Source organism: Hydra vulgaris, chromosome 12 (assembly GCF_038396675.1).
Source record: "Hydra vulgaris chromosome 12, alternate assembly HydraT2T_AEP".
NCBI lineage: Eukaryota > Metazoa > Cnidaria > Hydrozoa > Anthoathecata > Hydridae > Hydra > Hydra vulgaris.
The window spans coordinates 4,302,501-4,321,875 of NC_088931.1; the positions used below are offsets into that span (position 1 = coordinate 4,302,501).

Here is a 19,375-nt window from a genome sequence, read left to right on the forward strand (position 1 = left end):
ATATATATGTATAAATATATATATATATATATATATATATATATATATATATATATATATATATATATATATATATATATATATATATGTATGTATGTGTGTATGTATATGTATATATAGAGAGTTATTATTAAGTAGGATGCAAATGCATGTGATGTATTTGTAATGTACAAAATCATGTTCAAATATATATATATATATATATATATATATATATATATATATATATATATATATATATATATATATATATATATATATATATATATATATATATATATATATATATATATATATATATATATATATATATTTATTTATTTATATATATATATTTATTTATATATTTATATACATACATATTATTATGTAGCATGAAAATGCATATGATTTATATTTAATGTACAAATTGTTTATGAAAAGTTACATTACAATGCATATAAATTACTTACAATGCATGCTAATTTTTTTTTTAGATATCAGATAATCCAGATATAATTTCAGAGATTCCTGAAGATCCACCATTAACTGATACTCCAAATGGATTGATCATGAAAGTTCCAGACAAGATAAGGCCAGTTATGAAGAAACACAGGATTGAAGTATCTTTCATTTTTATTATATTATCTTTTTTAGTATTTTTTCAAACCTAACTATTATCAACTAATTTAAAAATTTTTATTAAAAAAATTGAATAGTTAAACAATTAAAGTTTGTTAAAAATTAAAATCAAAAGAAAGGACCGCTAAAGTTGTTTATTACCCTCTGTAAAAAATGATAATTTATTACAAACTAAATTATCATTAATTACCCATTTTGGTTTTACAAATTAAGATATCATTCATTACCCCAAATTGTGTATGGCCAACAAATTTTTAACATTTGATAAGTTTTTGGAGAATGATCAGCGATTTGAGCTGAAAAATCATGAATATCAGATGGTTTGGAGAAAGATTTTATATTGCGGCAAACGTTAAATAAGAGTTTTTTATTTTTTTTTATTTTTTTTTAAACAAAAGCAAAGACTAAAAATTTCTTTTTCTGGTAAAAGAAGTTTTCAAAACATCTCTTTGCATAATTGCCACTCATAATCTCATGTGCTTAATACAAAGTGGGGCAAGAACAAAATAGGGTTTGGGATTTTTTTTCTGATCTAATAAACCAAGATTGGGGTCTTAATAAAAAGGTACTTGGAATTTTATTTCTCAAATCTAACAAACCTGGGGTTGTATTGATAGATAGAGGTGGTATTTTGTCTTCAAATGTAATAAATGTAATAAGGGTTTCTTTGAAAAAGGGACCTCTTAAGTTCTAATAAATAGAGGCACAGGTGAGTTCTGCAAGCATACAAAAAAGATTTACTAAAAGGATATGAACAACTTTTAACACAGGTTTCATTATCAATTTTATTTATCATGTTAAAAGTATAAATATTTTTTATAAATAATTTTAATTAGTCAATTAGGAAGCACAAATAAAACCTCATGAATTTATTAACATCAAAGCAAATGAACAAGAGAAAAAAAAAATCATGACTAATTAAATAAGATCACTTATTATTATTTAAAGTTTGAGTGCTATATTAGTCCAGTAGAATTTGGATACAACCAGGAATAAAATACTATAAACTTGAAACTATGTTCAAATCAACATGAATATATAATAAGTCACCAAAAAAAAAGCCCTGTCATTTGGAGCATCGGAAGGTGGTCTTCTGGGTCTAATCAAAAAAAGGTAATAGTTTTTACGATTAAACTTTTTTTTTCAAAAATATACTTTTCTAATATCATTGGAAAGATAATTTAATGCTAATTCATATTCTTATAAAAACTATGGGTTAAAAACTATTTGTTTAAAGAATATGATTAATTATGTTTATGAAACAAGTTATAAAAAGCACATTAAGTTATTAGTTTCTTCAGTATTTATTGTTTTTATTATTTAATTAGTATGTACTTTTGATAACAAATTCATGTTATGAGATAAAATCTAAAATAAATGTTATTTAAAACAATATGGTTGACTAATGCGTAAAAAATTAATCAAATATATCTTCAAATACGTTTCTAATGTCATCAGTGTCGTCAAAGTATTCAAAGTCATTGATACTGTTATCCTGCATTTCCATAGTTTGTTATCGTATTTTTTTAGAGTTTCCTATAAAATAAAATGATGTAATTAAATATTGTAAATTATGGAATGCTCCATAATTTACTATATTTAATATGAATTTTTTAACATGAAGGGATTCATATTAAAAAATGGTAACAAACTGTGGCAAGCCTAATGTTTTATTCATATTAAAATCAACTCTTTGTTGCGACAACTTTCTCCTTGATAATCACCACAAGTGGAAACGCACTTAAGACCATGTTTTCGACAATTGCAAGTATTCAAACCACATTGGTTTTTTGATGTCATACTACAGTTGCATCTTATTACACTTAGAAGGTTTTGAGGTGCTACATCGTTATCAGTTTTATTGTGAAAAGAGCATTGTTTTCTTTTTTCCATCCCCAGTCTTTAACATTAAGATTCAAACGCTTGTCAAGTAACTACCATTCAATATCTTGAAGATGGATGCGTAACCCATGAAAGTATGCTACTTTTTCAGTTGGCGATAACTTATCAGGTTCACTTATACCTTTGCAAGTCATTTTCAAATACTTTTGATATCTACAATGGAAAGATTAGTTTGTAGTTATTTTTTATACTTTTAACTACCAGAATAGATTTAATTAACAGCTACTTTATAAAATGCCGCATAGTGCCACTTTAAGATGTACAGTAGGATATAATGCTAGTGGAATATTTTTTTTGTATTTAATATCTTGATTTCATGGTGCATAATGTAGATCATGTAAATTAACAACATATTGTAAATAGCATACGAATCATAATTTTGTTATTTTTTAAACTGGTGCCCCATTGTAAATAATTTTAAATACCATAATAAAAAGCATTATCATCATGCACATTGATCAGATGAGATTTTTTCCTTCTTGTCTTTTAGCATGCTCATTTAATTTAGTTAAAAAAGTTTCACATCCATCTAGCATGACACTTATTACACCATAATTGTGTTTGATGTATGTCAAGTACAAGTTGCAAATATCGCCAATCTTACTCAATGTATCTAAGCTCCACCATCAATTACAAATCTGACAAATTTTGCTTTTCATTTCATCTAGTTCGCTTTGAGCCTCTTTATGTAATTTCTGAAGTGATAATTTATCTGTTTTCCTCATCAATCTGTTTTTAAATAACGCAAGAGGTTTGGTGGTCAACTCATACCTAAAATAGTGTTCAACATTGTCATCTCTTAGAGCAATTGCAGCGAGTCTTGTGAACAGAATGGTTGGGTTAACATGCATAGAGCTGCCTTCCTTCAGGTTTATTACATTATGCAATGCATCCAGTGGTTTCATTTGGACTCGACATCTGATTTGAGCCTCAGTGATAATTAAATTGTCTAACTTAGACTTCTAATTATGGATTATCAATCATATTTTCTCAAATTTTTCACAATTTAAATCATTATTTCCAATGATGGAGACAAGACCTGTTGATAGAGAATGCAAGTTTAAGTCTTGATATATAAACTGATTTCGTCTCCTTATCCAATTTGCAAATTTTTCAGTTTAAAAAAACGTACAATAATGAAGTTTTTTGCAATTGTAACATATTCCATATATTAAAGCCAGAGTTCTGCAGTTCTAGATTGTGATTTCAGAGATTTGATGAAATTGTCTACTTTACTCAAAACGGTGATAAATTGTTCTGTTTCAACAAACTTTTCGAATTCCTCTTCGGTTAAAGTACTTTTTAATGTTTTTTCAAAAATAGGTTGAAGCGAGGAAAGATTAATATCTCTGTCACTAACAAGGATATCCAGCAGTATAATTTTAAGGGCACTTTCTGGTAAAAGGTGCAGTTGAAGCAACCTTGCAATAGCTTTTCCGGACATCGTATGTATAATGTTATTTTCTGCATATATCTCATTAAATAACTCCTCCAAACCAGATTCTCCTATAAGTTTACCAATGCTTCCAATGTAGCTCATTATAGTATGAATTCTACCTAATCTGATTACTGCATTTAAATTTTCTTCTTTAATGATTGCTGTGACTTTTATCCATAATGGTTGGTCAAAAGTTATGCAATTTATTGGTATGTTTAATTTTTCAGTCTGATCCATAACAAAACAAAGGGTGAAGCAAAATATGTATTTCATCAGAAGGATTGAGATCAATCATTGGAAGGAACGAAACTAATAACTTTTGCTGACAAATCTTTGTACTAGTTACTATTTGCATAAAACCTAACCAGTTTGGTCGCGGATTCCCTGTGGAACTGGAGAACCAGCCACCTTGCCATAACAAAGCAAAATTTAATTCTCTCGGAAGAATAATCGGCCATTTCCCTATAAGGTTTAAATTTAATCATCTGAAAGCCAATCTTACTAGATATTAAATAAGGTAATATCTTAACCCCATGATCTGCAACTAAATCTAATGTTTCTTTTTTTGTTTTAAACATTTTCTACAACTTTTTTGGCATCCAAATACTGAGCTAACCGGTATGATACCTATCCCGTAAATGTGCCTTCTCCAGATAATGTGGCAGTATTGTGGTCTATATTAACAGCAACTCACTGAGCAACAGATGCAGCCTTTCTTGTAGATTAGCGGTGTCATTTCCTTCAATGGAAGATTGTTCGAAGCAAAGGATTTCATCCGATGTGATAGAGAATCCAAATTTTGAAAGATGATTAACTTGCCATTTAGAACCACAAGATTTGTCTAATTCAATACCAATTCCAAATGAAATTGGAGATATTATTGATTTAAACCTTGAAGCTTGCAAAATACGATGTCCAATACTTATTTGTTTTAGTTTAAATGAAATTAGCTGTTGAAGAAATATCATTACGCTACTTGGAACCCATGTTTTTTGATTATCTTTGCAATTAACTATATCGTCTGTAGTAGGGTATTCATCTTTATTATAATGGATTTTCCTTCTATCTGATTTAATAATCTTTGCTGTTGCTTTAACTAGATCATCAGTTGTTTTTGTCTTTTTCTTTATTTTACTAATAAGATAAGATTCTTATTAAATTTTTGAAAATTTTATAAGCTATATCTTTAAAACAAACCACATCTGCTTAATCATTTAACTCAGCAAAGAATATGTGGTTATTGTAATGATCTTTTAGTTTGATTGAATATATATTTTCATCATTTCCGTTAAGTTGGTACATTATCTCATGAAATTTTTTTGCTGAACTTTATTAGTGTTTTTAATTCCTTCGACTTGACAATGACAAATGTCTTTTAACTGAGTGTTTTGTCAATAATAAACAATTCTTTACATATTGAACACTTTTCTTCGACAGCAATTTGAGCCATCTAAAAATAAATTAGTATATTTGCAGCTACAAAAATGCAGAAGACCGACTATATGACTTTGGAGTAATCGTTATCAGAAAAAAGATATAACTATAATGATCATGTAAACTAAAATGTTAATAACTAGTAGATTAATGTACCATTAGATATAAATTTAATTTAAAAAAAAAATAATAATAAAATTTTTAAGAGTAAAAGAAGTTCAAAATAAGTAAAATAAATTACTAAATATTTTTTACTGTTTCTTTAAAAAATTAGTTGTACACCTTGAATAAACATAACATACTAAAACATCATATAACTTTTAACTATTATTTAAAATTGTGATAAGAGCATTAGATCTTCTTGGAGCACCTTAACAATTAATAATAAAATAGAAATACAGTTGTAATTTTTAATTGTTATACGTTTTTTACATAGTAAAGTACAAAATGGTAGACTATAACTAAAGCGTATAATTATTTATAATTTATAAACATTTAATTATTTATAATATAAAAGAGGTAAATATAAAAGCTAAGTATATATTATAATTTCATTTATAAGCTTATTAGTTTCAATAAATAAATAATACTAAATTGTTTAATAAAAATATAAATCTTTACAACATGCATGGTTTACTTAGCATGTAATATCAGATGTTTTAATGCCCATGTGTACTGTAAAACTCATTAAATCTATAAAATGTTGAGTTAAAGTAACAAGCATATCTTATTAATTTTTCATTTTAAACTCATAGTTTTTATACAAATATGAATCAGTATTAAATTATCTTTCCAACAATATATGAAAAGTATATATTTTTTTTTTTAAAAATTGACCCTAAAAATTATTATCCTTTTTAATTAGTCCTAAAAGTACACCTTCATGTTTATGTTTACTTGTGCATAGTTTTAGCTTTACAGTATTTTAATCTAGGTTGAGGTGATTTTTTTAGTCAATCCACCAGACTATATGTTCCACTAACTCCTTTTAACTATTAAATATTATTAATATTTTTTAATGAATAAAACTTGTGTTTTAACTAGTCACTTTCTATCTTTTATTTTTTTGTAATTTCACCAGAGCATTGTTATAACCTATATTAAATGCAGTTAATTTCACCAGAGCATTGTTATATTAAATGCAGTTAATTTAATAATTATTGAGATTCTTTGGCAACACTTTTTTCATAAGACAATCAGATAGATACAAAAAAGATGTTGCAGTAACTTGCTTGATGTAGGTTAACCAGGATCTTGAATAAGCTAAAAATAATCTATGAATTTGATTAAATATTAGTTTTGTTAAAAATGCATTACCTCAGAATTAATGTAATTCGCTAAAAATAAAAATAAATTTATCTGTAAAAGTTAAGAAACAAAGATTTAATGCACATCAATCTTTAAACAATATTAACTTATGCAACTCTACACATATTTATCAATCAATTGATAAAAATTTTTTGCATATAATGTTTATCAATCTGCAGACAACATTTTTCCCTTTAACTGAGTGATATTAATAAATTTGAAAATTTATTTGTTATTTTAATGTTATATGTTGAATGTTTTTGAAAATAAATTTACAGGAAAATTAAAGCACTAAGCAGCACAGTCTACTTATGTCTAGTCCAGTCTAGAATTTATAAAATTTAATTCAATTTTTAAGAGCATTATAAAGTTTTCAAATTAAATAAATGTTCAAAAATTTAAAAAATGATGCTTTATTATTTTTTTTTTTTCTATTGGCATGAAAAATATAAAAAACAAGACCAGAAAATTTTATTTTATATTATAAAAAAATTGCCTATTTAAGTCAAAACCCTCAGTCAATGTAGCAGGCCTCTTGGCACATTTTACCTATTCAGTTGGCATATATGCACTCCTTGCATGTTTTACCTATTCAAATCAGTTGATGTCATACATCAACTGCGCTCATTACATGTACTACTTTTTTCAGTTGATACATGTACACTCTGCTGCGCCAATCTCTAAATAGGTCAGTAAAACCATGAATTGAATAATAAAAACAGTATAAAATAATAATAAGTAAAAAAACACATTCTGCATTAAAAGTAGCTAAAAAGATACATAATTTACACATATACATATTTATACATATTAGGGTATAAATATGTGACTTGAATAGGTAAAACATGCAAGGAGTGCATATATTGTCCAAAAAAAATTTTTTTTTCAGATTTGATTGCATAGTTGTTTATTTTGTGCCATTTGACATAGTAATTAACTGTGCAAAAAATCTTTCCAATCAGATAATGTTTAGGGGGAGCTCAATGACCATAAAGTTTTACGAAAAATGTGAAAAACATGGAAAAAGTAACAAAGTTCCACAAATTTCTAAAACCCGGTTAATTAGATTTTTCAGATTTGATCAGTTTTAATTATCTCTAAATATTAAATTTTGAATACAAATTACAATCCACATCCACTTTAGACTGGTTTATTAGCAGAGAAATTAATGAAATAAAATACTGCAATACGACTAAAGTTCTGCGGTTTTTGTTATATCAGAATTTTTCCAAAATAAAACACTAGGATTTTTGACTCTTTGTCATTGATTAAAATACGAATTATAAACAAAAAAACATATGAGCAATTAACATTTAATTATCGTAATGTTATAGTTCGTGCAATGTTAATGCTAGCGAGGACTATAACTCTTCAGAGTACACTTTCTGGCATCTGGCACTCGCTTTCTGTGATCCTCAACCACCTGAATTAACCTCTGCATTTCAGATTCATTCCTTGTAATCGATTCATTAAACATCGACATTAAAGCCACAGATCGTTCGGCAGCATCATTTACTACTTTCATGATATCCAAGATTTTACATAAACCAGACTAGCAAATAAGCAAAATTCACAGAGATTTTTTTCCTCTTTTGTGGTCAACTTGAACTCTTCACGAAATAAATAAATCTTAAAACAATAAATAACCTTGGCCATCCAGCGAGCCATGTGATAAGCACCAGGGATCTTGAAATGATAATTTTTCTCTTCTTGATCAGGCAGTTTTCCAAGTATTAACAGACAGAGATCCATGATTTCTTTGTAGTCATCCCTTGGCATTTTAACATGCAGGTTTTCTTTGAGGAATGCAATCACTTCATTTTGTAGTTCTTGCACTAGGGGTATTTTCATTCGAATGTCATCCAGAGGTTTAAAATTTCCTTGATTAACTTTGGGCCAATATTGCTGAAATCTATGGAAAAGAGGTATGTTGGGACCAGATGATGGTCCAAATAGTGATCCAAACACTCCTGCTACTATGATCTCATGAACATGGTGTCTGCAAGCGAAATATAACAAATTTCTACCTATATGTTTCTCTAGAACTACACATGCACCATTTTTGGAGCCAGTGTTAGAGGCTGTAGTATCAAAACTCATTCCAATAACATCACCAATTATGTCCCAGAAATTAAGCAGATGAATAACTGCTTTTGCTTGGGCTTCTCCAGTTCCAGCTGATAGTTTTGCTATTCCAAGTATTTTGTCAACATTGTGACCTGTCACACCTACAGATAGCCGGTCAACATTTGCTTTAGGGGCTGCAGAATTTGTACGATCTATCATCAGTTTGCCATCCCAGTGGGCGATTAATGGTGGTTTGTCCAAATCGCAGAATTCAGTTCGAACAGTGGCTTCAATATTTGATCGATGATAGGTTCGTTTTCTACGGACTGTAGAATGTGACAATGATCCATCATCGAGGTTCTGTCCACCAGCCCTTGCAATTGCTGCTGCTAGTATAGTAAATTTTGTGTCAGATAGATTAATTCTGTCTAATGTTGATGAAACATCAGGCGAGTCAAGAATTGTATCTAAGATACATTGTCGTTTTGGAGTACTTGCTAAACTTGATTCAGCTGACCCTGAAGAACTTGCTTTACTGACTTGTTGTCTGTAATAAACAGGGATTTCTATCTCAAAATCTCTATCAACCATTTTGTCAATATCAACAGCATCGTTATCGTTGTCATCACTATAACTTTCGTCATGTAAAGGTTCAATAACAGGAACTATTGCACTCGCACCAGATTGTCTTTGCTCTTCTTTTAGCTTTCGTTCTCTCTCTGCTTGTTTCCTTGCTTCATTTCTTTCTTCTAATTTTGAAAGTTCTTTGTCCTCTCCAAACATCACCATTTTTCTCTGACATCTCTGATCCAATAAAAATTCTTTATCTTCTTCAATTCTGATCATGGTTTCAGCATCCTTGTGGGCAATGTCAAAAAGTAGGCCAATGGTGTCTGTAAATGATTTCTCTCTCGATTTCTGAGAATCTGACAATCTGGATTTATTTTTTTTTATTAATTTAAATTCCTGGACTAAAGTTTTCAACTTTAAGACTACATTCGGATGAAATGCTGTAGGAATACGGGCTTTATTCCAAATAATAATCAGTTCATCAACAGTTGTTTTAAGACTTTCAGGCACTGACTTTTTGGTTGAATTAAGATGATAAAAAAATGTTTTTAAAACATCAGATGTTAAGGGAAGAACTTTATCTGGAAGATTTGGCTCTGGTTGTCCAATTAAAAAGATTTTGGTTTGAAGTCGTGTAGAGATAGCAACACGAGATGATGCTGCCATTTCAATGATAACTGAAATATTATGAGAAAATCAAAACTCAATACCATATTATACAAACTTATCATTCAGTTGTTGGTTTATGCAGCTGCAACAATATATTATAATAATTATTACTAAAGAAATTAAATAAATATTTTCAAATTAGAAATTATTATTATCTGCACTTAATAACAAACAATACACTACCAGACTACCATGCTAGTTTTCTGTAATAGGTTACTAAGGTTAGGTACTATCAAAATATTAATACATTTGTTGTCAAACTGAAATTCCAAATAAAAATAATATTTATACTTGTAAACCTTTTTATTCTGTTTGAACAAATTCTAAATTGAGTTAAATAATAGTATTAAAATTATGAATACAAATTTTAACAAAATGATATAAACACAGTTGTTTTAAACACTAGCAGACATTTTTTAGTCTGGTGCCCTGATGACAGTTAATCTGCTGCACTTTAATTAATCTATATAGCACGCAATCAGACAATATTTCAGTGGAAAAAATCTAACTAACCAGGTTCTAGAAATTTTTGGAACTTTGGAACTTTTTACACGTTTTTGACGTTTTTCGTAAAACTTTATGGTCATTGAGCACCCCCTAAACATTATCTGATTGGAAAGATTTTTTTCACAGTCAATTACTATGTCAAATGGCACAAAATAAACAACTATGCATTCAAATCCGAGAAAAAATTTTTTTTCCTGTGTTCACATGAACAGCCCTAATATATATATATACAACCCTTAAAATTAGGGTCAGCAATGCTGGCTTAAAAGCTGAGCTAAATCTTTTTTTTATTTTTATTCTGTTTATATATATATATATATATATATATATGTACTCAATTAATTGTGTGTGTGTGTGTGTATATATATATATATGTGTGTGTGTGTGTGTGTGTATATATATATATATATATATATATATATATATATATATATATATATATATATATATATATATATATATATATATATATATATATTTATATATATATATATATATATGTGTGTGTGTGTGTGTGTATATATATATATAACTCAATTACTTATAGTTTTATCATTTATATTAGGTTCTTTTTTGGGGTGTTCGCGATTTAAAGAAAGCTCAGTTTATGTCAGTAAACAGTCCTCAGGTTGAATTGGACTGTTGTTACAAAATTATTAAAACAAATGGTGAAGAAGATGATGTGCTGAAGTCAGTGATTATAAAGAGTGCAGCCAGGAATCCTAATTTTCATGACTGTGTTGATATTTTTGATGTGGTCAGTTTTTGTTGAATTTTAAAATTTTACTGTATTTTACGTTAGCTCCTACAATTGGTGCTAGCATTAAATAAACTTCTAACATTTACTCTATTATCTCCTTATTTTATTTCCTTATTTCCATATACAAGAATATTCTTATTATTTAATCATTTGTAAAAACAAAAAAATTTAGGATTAATTGAGTGAGAAAAAAATTAGTGTCTTACTCTACTTTTCAAATGTTTGTTATATTTTAATTTTTATGTTATATCTTAATTTTTATGCTATATTTTGTTTTTTATGTTGTATTTAAGTTTTTATGTTATATTTTAATTTTTGTTATATTTTTTGTTATATTTTAGCTTTTTTTTTCTAATCTCTCTATTTTGTTTTGCTCTTCGGGGAAGTAAAGTATATTTATATTGAATGTTTAGTGGCTACCAGAAGCTGAAAAATATCTTCCACCTTTGACAATTCATGTTAATGATTGTCGTGCTTTTGGGCGTCAAGTTTTATGTGGCACCCATGTTATAAATTCTTTGCACAAATTTTTTATGGATCCTTCAATGTACACACGAAGACTAGTTCAAGGTTTTTTTTTCTTTTATCAAGTTTAATAACGTATTTTTAACATATTGCATATTTTTCTGTACATGATGTGTACATGTATTTCTTTGTACTTAATGTGATTATTTTTAGTAAAACATTTTTAACTTTTTTTTATTTTTGTTGGTTAGGAATTTTTTTTGTACTATTATTTTACATATTTTTTAAAATAAAATTTTATATTTAGTAAATAACTACGTTTTAGAAAATGATGATAAAAAAGTTGAAGCAGAAATATCAACAGAAGTTACAACAGAAGTTACTACAGAAACTACTACTCAAGATGTAAGTTGGTTTTTTTTTAAGTTTTAAAATCTACTAAGCATTCTTTAAATCTCAAAGACAATTGTGTTCTTTTGATTTTTCATTCCTAAACACAAAGAGTTTTTGTTTCAGACGTAAATGCCAGTAATTTAAAATCTTGTTTTTAGAAATAAAATTTTTATATTTGTTTTTTTGAATTAATTTAACTAGTTTTATATATGTGATATGAGTAAACATATAATGTGATATGGGTAAACATATAATGTGATATGAATAAACATATAATGTGATATGGGTAAACACATAATGTGATATGGGTAAATATGTAATGTAATATGTAAATATATAATGTGGTATGAGTAAACATATAATGTGATATGAGTAAATATTTAATGTGGTATGGGTAAACATATAATGTGAGTAAACATATAGTGTGTTATGGGTAAACATGTAATGTGATATGGATAAACATGTATTGTGACATGAGTAAACATTTAATGTGAGTAAACATATAATGTGATATGAGTAAACATAATGTGAGTATGAAGCACATAATCAAATTAGTTTTTAGAATAGTTAGTAATTTGTAAAATCTTCATGGTAAATCAAATCATTTTAAACTCCACCATGATTATTGATTTAAATCATATGAAAAGATTATTGCTCTTAGTTATGTGCTGTATCAACATTTGTAAGGTGGTTTGCTATTTTTAAGTCAATATAAATAGAATATTTTTTATTTCAGACTTAAATATCTTGAATACTTTTAAAAAGTTCAATGACAAAAATGTTTTTTGAAATAATCATAATGGACTTTACCATGAAGATTACTCATTATTCTAAAATTGAAGATTACTCATTATTCTTGTGATTATCATCTTAGATTATAATCAAGGGTTTTAGGTTATGATTCAAGATTTTAGGTTGTTATGCTTAACTGTTAAGATGACAGCTTAATTGCTACATTTTGCCTAAGTATTTAGTAGTTTAGTGACAGAACTAAGAAGATTAGTTTCCTTTCTACTTTTGCTTTTTAAAATATTGCTCTCCAAAGTCTTAATATTATAACTAGTCAAAAATATACTTTTGTCTGAATAGATTGTTCAAAAAAAGAAAAAAGAAGAAGAAGTTGCCATTGAAATTTATGATTGGTGGACAAGATTTTATGAAACACAAAGAGACATGGAAGAAGAAGAAGCAGTACCAAGTAAAAAGAAAAAAGATGTAATTAAAGAAGAAAAGAAAGTGAGCAATATTCCTCGTTTAAAGGTAATATACAAAATGCTAAATTTATAATTTTTTTAGAATTTAAAATTAAATTAGTTTAAATCCTTATTTATGTTAATAAAATAAATTTAACAAGTGATTGTATCATTTATTTTAATAAATATATAGTTATATACACATATAAACATTTGTTTGTATGTTTAGGTTGTATGTTTATATATTTAAAGACAGATCAGGTTATCCTGCTACTGGTAACATGTAACCCAACATGTAGCCTTGTAGGATACGCCTTTTTAGGCAAAGGCTAGGAGATGCTAACTCCGACTTAAAACACCCCCTGCCTTGGGGCTCTTGGTTGAGTAAAGGCTAGAGATGGTGTCTCGATAAAAATACTCATCTTGGGCAGATGTTAAATGCACCCGGCTACTGTCTTGTAGAAGGCCTCCTAGGCAAAGACTTAAGGGGTAAACAGATTCTATCTGTTGACAAGCCTCGCACCCCTTCTTCATCTATTAGGCTGGCGCAGATGTATTTTTAATACATTGTTTCCAGTTTATGATGTTCAATGCTGGATCTTCTTGACTCAATGCATAGGTTTTGCTTGTGTCTCTGTTTTTATGACTAGGCAACTCATTCTATTATCTCCTTATGAGGGTACAGCTCTAAAACTCAGTTTTATGGTTCTGAGGCCGGCTGGTAGTCAGGTTTCCCGAACTCTGTGGTAGCTCTCAGAGAGGCTGATTCCATCAACAGCTGGAAAATATCAAAGTATTAACAGTGCCATGTTGTACATGGATGGTGTCCCTGTTTGTACTTTTGGTGTGCATTGCGGAGGCCACATTTGGAGCCCTTTGTTACGGCTTAGGGTTTATTACTAGTAGTAAGGCAATTGGATGGGCTATTAAACAGTGTTCTGAGTACTATCTATGCTTTGAGTCAAGTTCTTCAATCTAATTTAAAAATAAATAAAGTCACAAAAACTATAAAACACAAAAAACCATCATCATCACCAAGTTCTCTAAACCTATCATTCACTAATATTCGTGGTCTTCGAAGTAACTTTTCTTCTGTTGAGTCTTATCTCTTGCTAAGTTCACCAGACCTACTTGCTCTTTGTGAGACTAATTTGAGTTTAGCCGTCTCATCTTGTGATCTTAGTGTTGATGGTTATCTTCCTTTAATTGCTCTCTCTAAAACTAATATCTCATTCTTCTTCATCACCTGAATCCCCCTATTATCGAACCTCTTACAACTACAGTAAAGCTGACTGAGATTCTTTCCGTGATTTTCTTTGTGATTGCCTTTGGGTAGAAATCTTTTGTCTTCCTGTTGACATATGTGCTTCTTACATAACTTCGTGGATTCAAGCTGGCATGGAATCTTTTGTTCCCTCTCGACGGTTCCAGGTCAAGCCTCACTCTCCTCCATGGTTTTCCTCACACTGTGCTGCTGCGATTGCCAATCGAAACCGTTACTTCCATATTTATCAGCAAAACAATTCTCCAGAAAACAGACGTCTGTTTATTACTGCTAGAAATAATTGTAAAAAAGTTTTGTCTAATGCCAAAACCCGCTATTCTCAGGTCATGAAATCTCGTATCTCATCTCAAAAATTAGGCTCTCGTGACTTCTGGAGAATCTATAATAGTATTAATGATAAGGGCAAATCTTTAATTCCACCTCTCTTGTATGGTTCAGACTTTGTCACTTCACCTAAAGACAAAGCTGAATTGTTTGCTAAAAACTTTTCATCAATATCATCTCTTGATTCCACTAGTTGCATTCTACCTGATATTGCCAACAAACAGGTTGATCCATTGCTTCACATTCATATCACTGCAGCTTCTGTATCTAAAGTGATTTCCTGCCTAGACTCTTCTACAGCTTGTGGCCCGGACAGCGTACCTGTTATAGTCTTGCAGAAGTGTTCTCCAGAGCTTTCATCTATACTCTCTAAACTATTCAACAAGTGCTTATCAGAGTCTGGTTATCCAGCCTGCTGGAAAGCGACATCTGTTATCCCTATCTTCAAAAATTCTGGAAAGCGATCTGATTCGTCTAACTACCAGCCCATTAGTCTTCTTCCTATCATAAGCAATGTTTTTGAGTCTTTAATTAATAAACACTTAATTTCTCATCTTGAATCTAATAACTTACTTTCTGACCATCAATATGGATTTTGATCTTCTTGTTCTACAGCTGATTTGCTAACAGTAATAACTGATAGGTTTTATCGTGCGTTAGATAAAGGTGGAGAGGTTAAGGCCATCGCTCTTGATATTTCAAAAGCTTTTGATAAAGTTTGGCATGCTGGTCTTCTCCATAAGCTTTCTTCTTATGGTGTATCCGGCAACATCTTTAAGATTATTGAATCCTTCTAAGATTATTCTATTCTTTGCCCTATACTCTTTTTAATTTACATTAACGATCTTCCAGATATTCTCGCATCAAAGGTGGCATTGTTTGCTGATGATACTACCATTTATTCTTGTCATGATAAGAAACTATCACCCTCTGATTGCTTGGAGGGGGCATTTGAGCTTGATAAGGATCTCACTTCTTCTACAGCATGGGGCTCACAGTGGCTGGTGAACTTTAATTCAGATAAAACTCAATTTTTTCAGCCAATCATTATCGCAATAATTTAGATCTTCCTATATTTATGAACGGTGATGTACTCGATGAGAAATCTACTCTTCATCTTCTAGGATTAACTCTTACTTCCAATCTTTCTTGGAAACAATATATCAAATCAGTTGCAAAATTAGCATCTGCTAAGGTTGCATCTCTTTATCGAGCTCGTCGCCTTCTTACTTTGGATTCTATTCTCTATTTCTATAAATCTCAAATCCGACCTTGTATGGAATATTATTGCCATATCTGGGGCGGTTCTTCCAATGATGCCCTTATTTTTTTAGACAAGGTGCAAAAGCGCATTGTAAACATAGTTGGACCTGCTCTTGCAGCCAACCTCCAACCATTGTCACATTGTCGTAATGTTGCTTCTCTTTCTCTTTTCTACAAATACTATAATGGGCACTGCTCTAAAGAGCTAGCGTCTCTTGTGCCATCTACTAAAATTCATTCTCGTATTACTCGTCATTCAATTAAGTGTCACCTTCTTTCTGTTACTGTTCCTAAGTGCTCCGAAAACGCTTATTCGTTTAGTTTTTTTTTCCTCAAACATCAGCTCTTTGGAATTCGCTTCCTTCATCTTGCTTTCCTAATTCATATAATTTGCAATCCTTTAAGTTGTCCGTCAATCGTTATCTTGCTCTACAATCTTTATCTTTTTTCTTTCAGTAACTTCCAACTTTAATTAGTGGCTGCTTGCAGCCTTGTTGGAAGCAAAGATGTTTAAAAAAAAAATGTATGTTTGTGTGTATACATAGAATTATATAAGGCTACGTTATAATATTAGGAATGAAAAATGTTGCATTTAAGCAAGAAAATAAAGATTCAACTAAGCACTAAAATGTCTTAATAATGTGAAAGGTCTCATATAAGTTCCAAGAAATATTTTAAGGTCTAAAAGTCTGAGTGATTAGAAAATCAAACAAAGAGCTGATTCTATTTACTTTAATTGCTTATTTAGCAAGGAAAAAAGAATATCAGAAAAAATAGTTTTTTCATTCTTATTCACTCCTAACTGGACTGTCTATTCTAAGCGATCGAAAAGCAAAGACTTTTTGTCAAGACAAAAATATAAATTTGAGTCATCAGCAAATAGAGCCAATTTATTTGTAAGGTTGTCAGGAAGATTATTAATGTTGATAAAAAACAAGGACCAAGGATAGAACCTTAAATTACCCCAGAAGTTACTAGAAATGAAGAGAAGTATTAGCCATTAAGGATGAGTTTAAAAAGTTTGAAAGAAATCATTTGATAATCTCAAAAGCTTTCCCAGATACACTATATAAAGCAAACTTATGGTGAAGACCAGCATGCCAAACTTTGTTGAAAGGTTTAGATATGTCAAGAGCATTAGCCCTTGCCTCACCGCCTCCATCTAATGTATAATAAAATCTTTCAGTTACAGCAGTTAGCAAGTAAGTCGTTGAGCGAGAGAATTGAAAACCGTATTGATTGTTTGACAGTATTTTATTAATTTTGTGAAACTATGGCAGAGATGTTGTCTGGCCAAAAGCAGTAAAAGTTTAGTTGAGATATGACTTGAGCAATGGAAGCTGGAGTGATTTTAATATCTAACAATAGGTTAATATGTTTAACTGGAATGAAAAGAAAAGAAGGGCCATAAGGTTTTTTAAGAGTTAAATTATAAAAAATGTTCTTTGCAAATAGTTCTGCCTTATCTTTGGATGAGGCAATAAGATCAGTCCCATGAATGAGAGATGGAATGTTAGATCTATCTTTGTTAATGGTGCTGTTGAAGATTTTCCAAAAGTCTCTAGTGCTTGACTTCTGAGATAAGATACGAGATTTAGTGAACTGAGAATAATGGAGCTTAGCACCTTTTTACATCGATTTCTTGCAATAATAAATAGCTGTTTGTTCTCAAGAGGGTTTTTCTTTTGTGAAAAAGAAAACAACTCTTTTATTACACTCAACTAAAAATTTTATAAATAATGGAATTTAAATTACATGAAAATAAAAAAAGGATCAAAACAAATAACTAAATTAATATTTTATAAAAATAAACAAAAGTAATAACTGTTTACAGTATAATAAAAAAAAATAATAAAAAACAACTTTTAAAACAGTTGACAAAATGAAAAAAAAAATTTAATATTTAAATTGCAAATTTGTAAGTGTTTTTTTGTTACAAGATTTTATTTGAAATATCATAAAACCATTGTAATGTGTAAAATTTCAATTTTAACTTGCAATTAAGTATTTTAAATATTTTAAATCAGTATAAGATATAGTAAGAAAGTATAATATAAAATATTTATTAAAAAATTATCAAATATTTCAAGTAAACAAGCAATAAATCTTTTTTTCAAAAAATTTGAAATTTGGCTTGAATCTTAATTTTCTAAAATATTTATATTTTTTTTATTATTATTATTTGAGCTAAAAACTTTTAACTAAATTATGGCTTAATAAAATGTATTATAGATTTAAAGAAAAAAGTTTCAATAATATATAAAATTTTCAAATTTTATAATAATATATAAATTTATTTATTTTATTAATAAATATTATTTGAAAAGACTCTTTTGGTTTTATATTGTTATCGCAATATTTTAGATCTTTCTTTATTTATGAATGGTAATGTACTTGATGAATCATCTATCCTTCATCTTCTTGGATTAACTCTTGCTTCTGATCTTTCTCGGAAACCATATATCAAATCCATTGCAAAATTATCATCTGCTAAGGTTGCATCTCTTTATCGTGCTTGACACTTTCTTACTCGTGATTCTATTCTTTATCTCTATAAATCTCAAATTCATTCTTGTATGGAATACTGTTGCCATACCTGGGCTGGATCTTCCAATGATGCCCTTTCTTAGACAAGGTGCAAAAACACATCGTAAACATAGTTGGATCTGCTCTTGTGGCCAACCTCCAAACATTATTACAACATTGTAATGTTGCTTCTCTTTCTCTTTTCTACAAATACTATAATGGGCACTGCTCTAAAAAATTAGCGTCTCTTGTGCCATCTACTATAATTAATTCTTGTGTTACTCAACATTCAATTAAGTCTCATCCTTTTCCTTTGACTGTTCCTAAGTGCTTTTGAAAACTCTTATTCGTTTAGTTGTTTTTCTCAAACATCAATTCTTTGGAATTTGCTTCCTTCATCTTGCTTTCCTGATTTATATAATTTGCAATCTTTTAAGTTGTCTGTCGATTGTTATCTTGCTCTATAAACCTCATCTTTTCTCTTTCAGTAACTTCCAACTCTAATAGTGGTTGCTTGCAACCTTGTTGGAAGCGAAGATTTAAAAAAAAAAGTGCAGTTTTGAAAGTCTGTAGGATTTTTAATAGTTTTTTTACTTAATAACTTTTATAACTCTATAACTCACAAATATAATTTTTGTAGAAAAATACTT

At 29.1% G+C, this 19,375-nt stretch overlaps 1 protein-coding gene across 2 annotated transcripts in view; it reads left to right on the forward strand.

Annotated features, from left to right (window-relative positions):
* Nucleotides 1–19,375, forward strand: part of LOC101241494 (otoferlin) — a 140,657-nt gene that overhangs the window by 101,240 nt on the left and 20,042 nt on the right. For both annotated transcript variants that reach the window (XM_065811278.1, XM_065811279.1), the window contains exons 33-37: nt 477–602; nt 11,082–11,273; nt 11,690–11,846; nt 12,067–12,146; nt 13,224–13,394. In XM_065811278.1, coding sequence (XP_065667350.1) covers nt 477–602; nt 11,082–11,273; nt 11,690–11,846; nt 12,067–12,146; nt 13,224–13,394 — 726 coding nt within the window. The remainder of the gene's footprint in view (nt 1–476; nt 603–11,081; nt 11,274–11,689; nt 11,847–12,066; nt 12,147–13,223; nt 13,395–19,375) is intronic.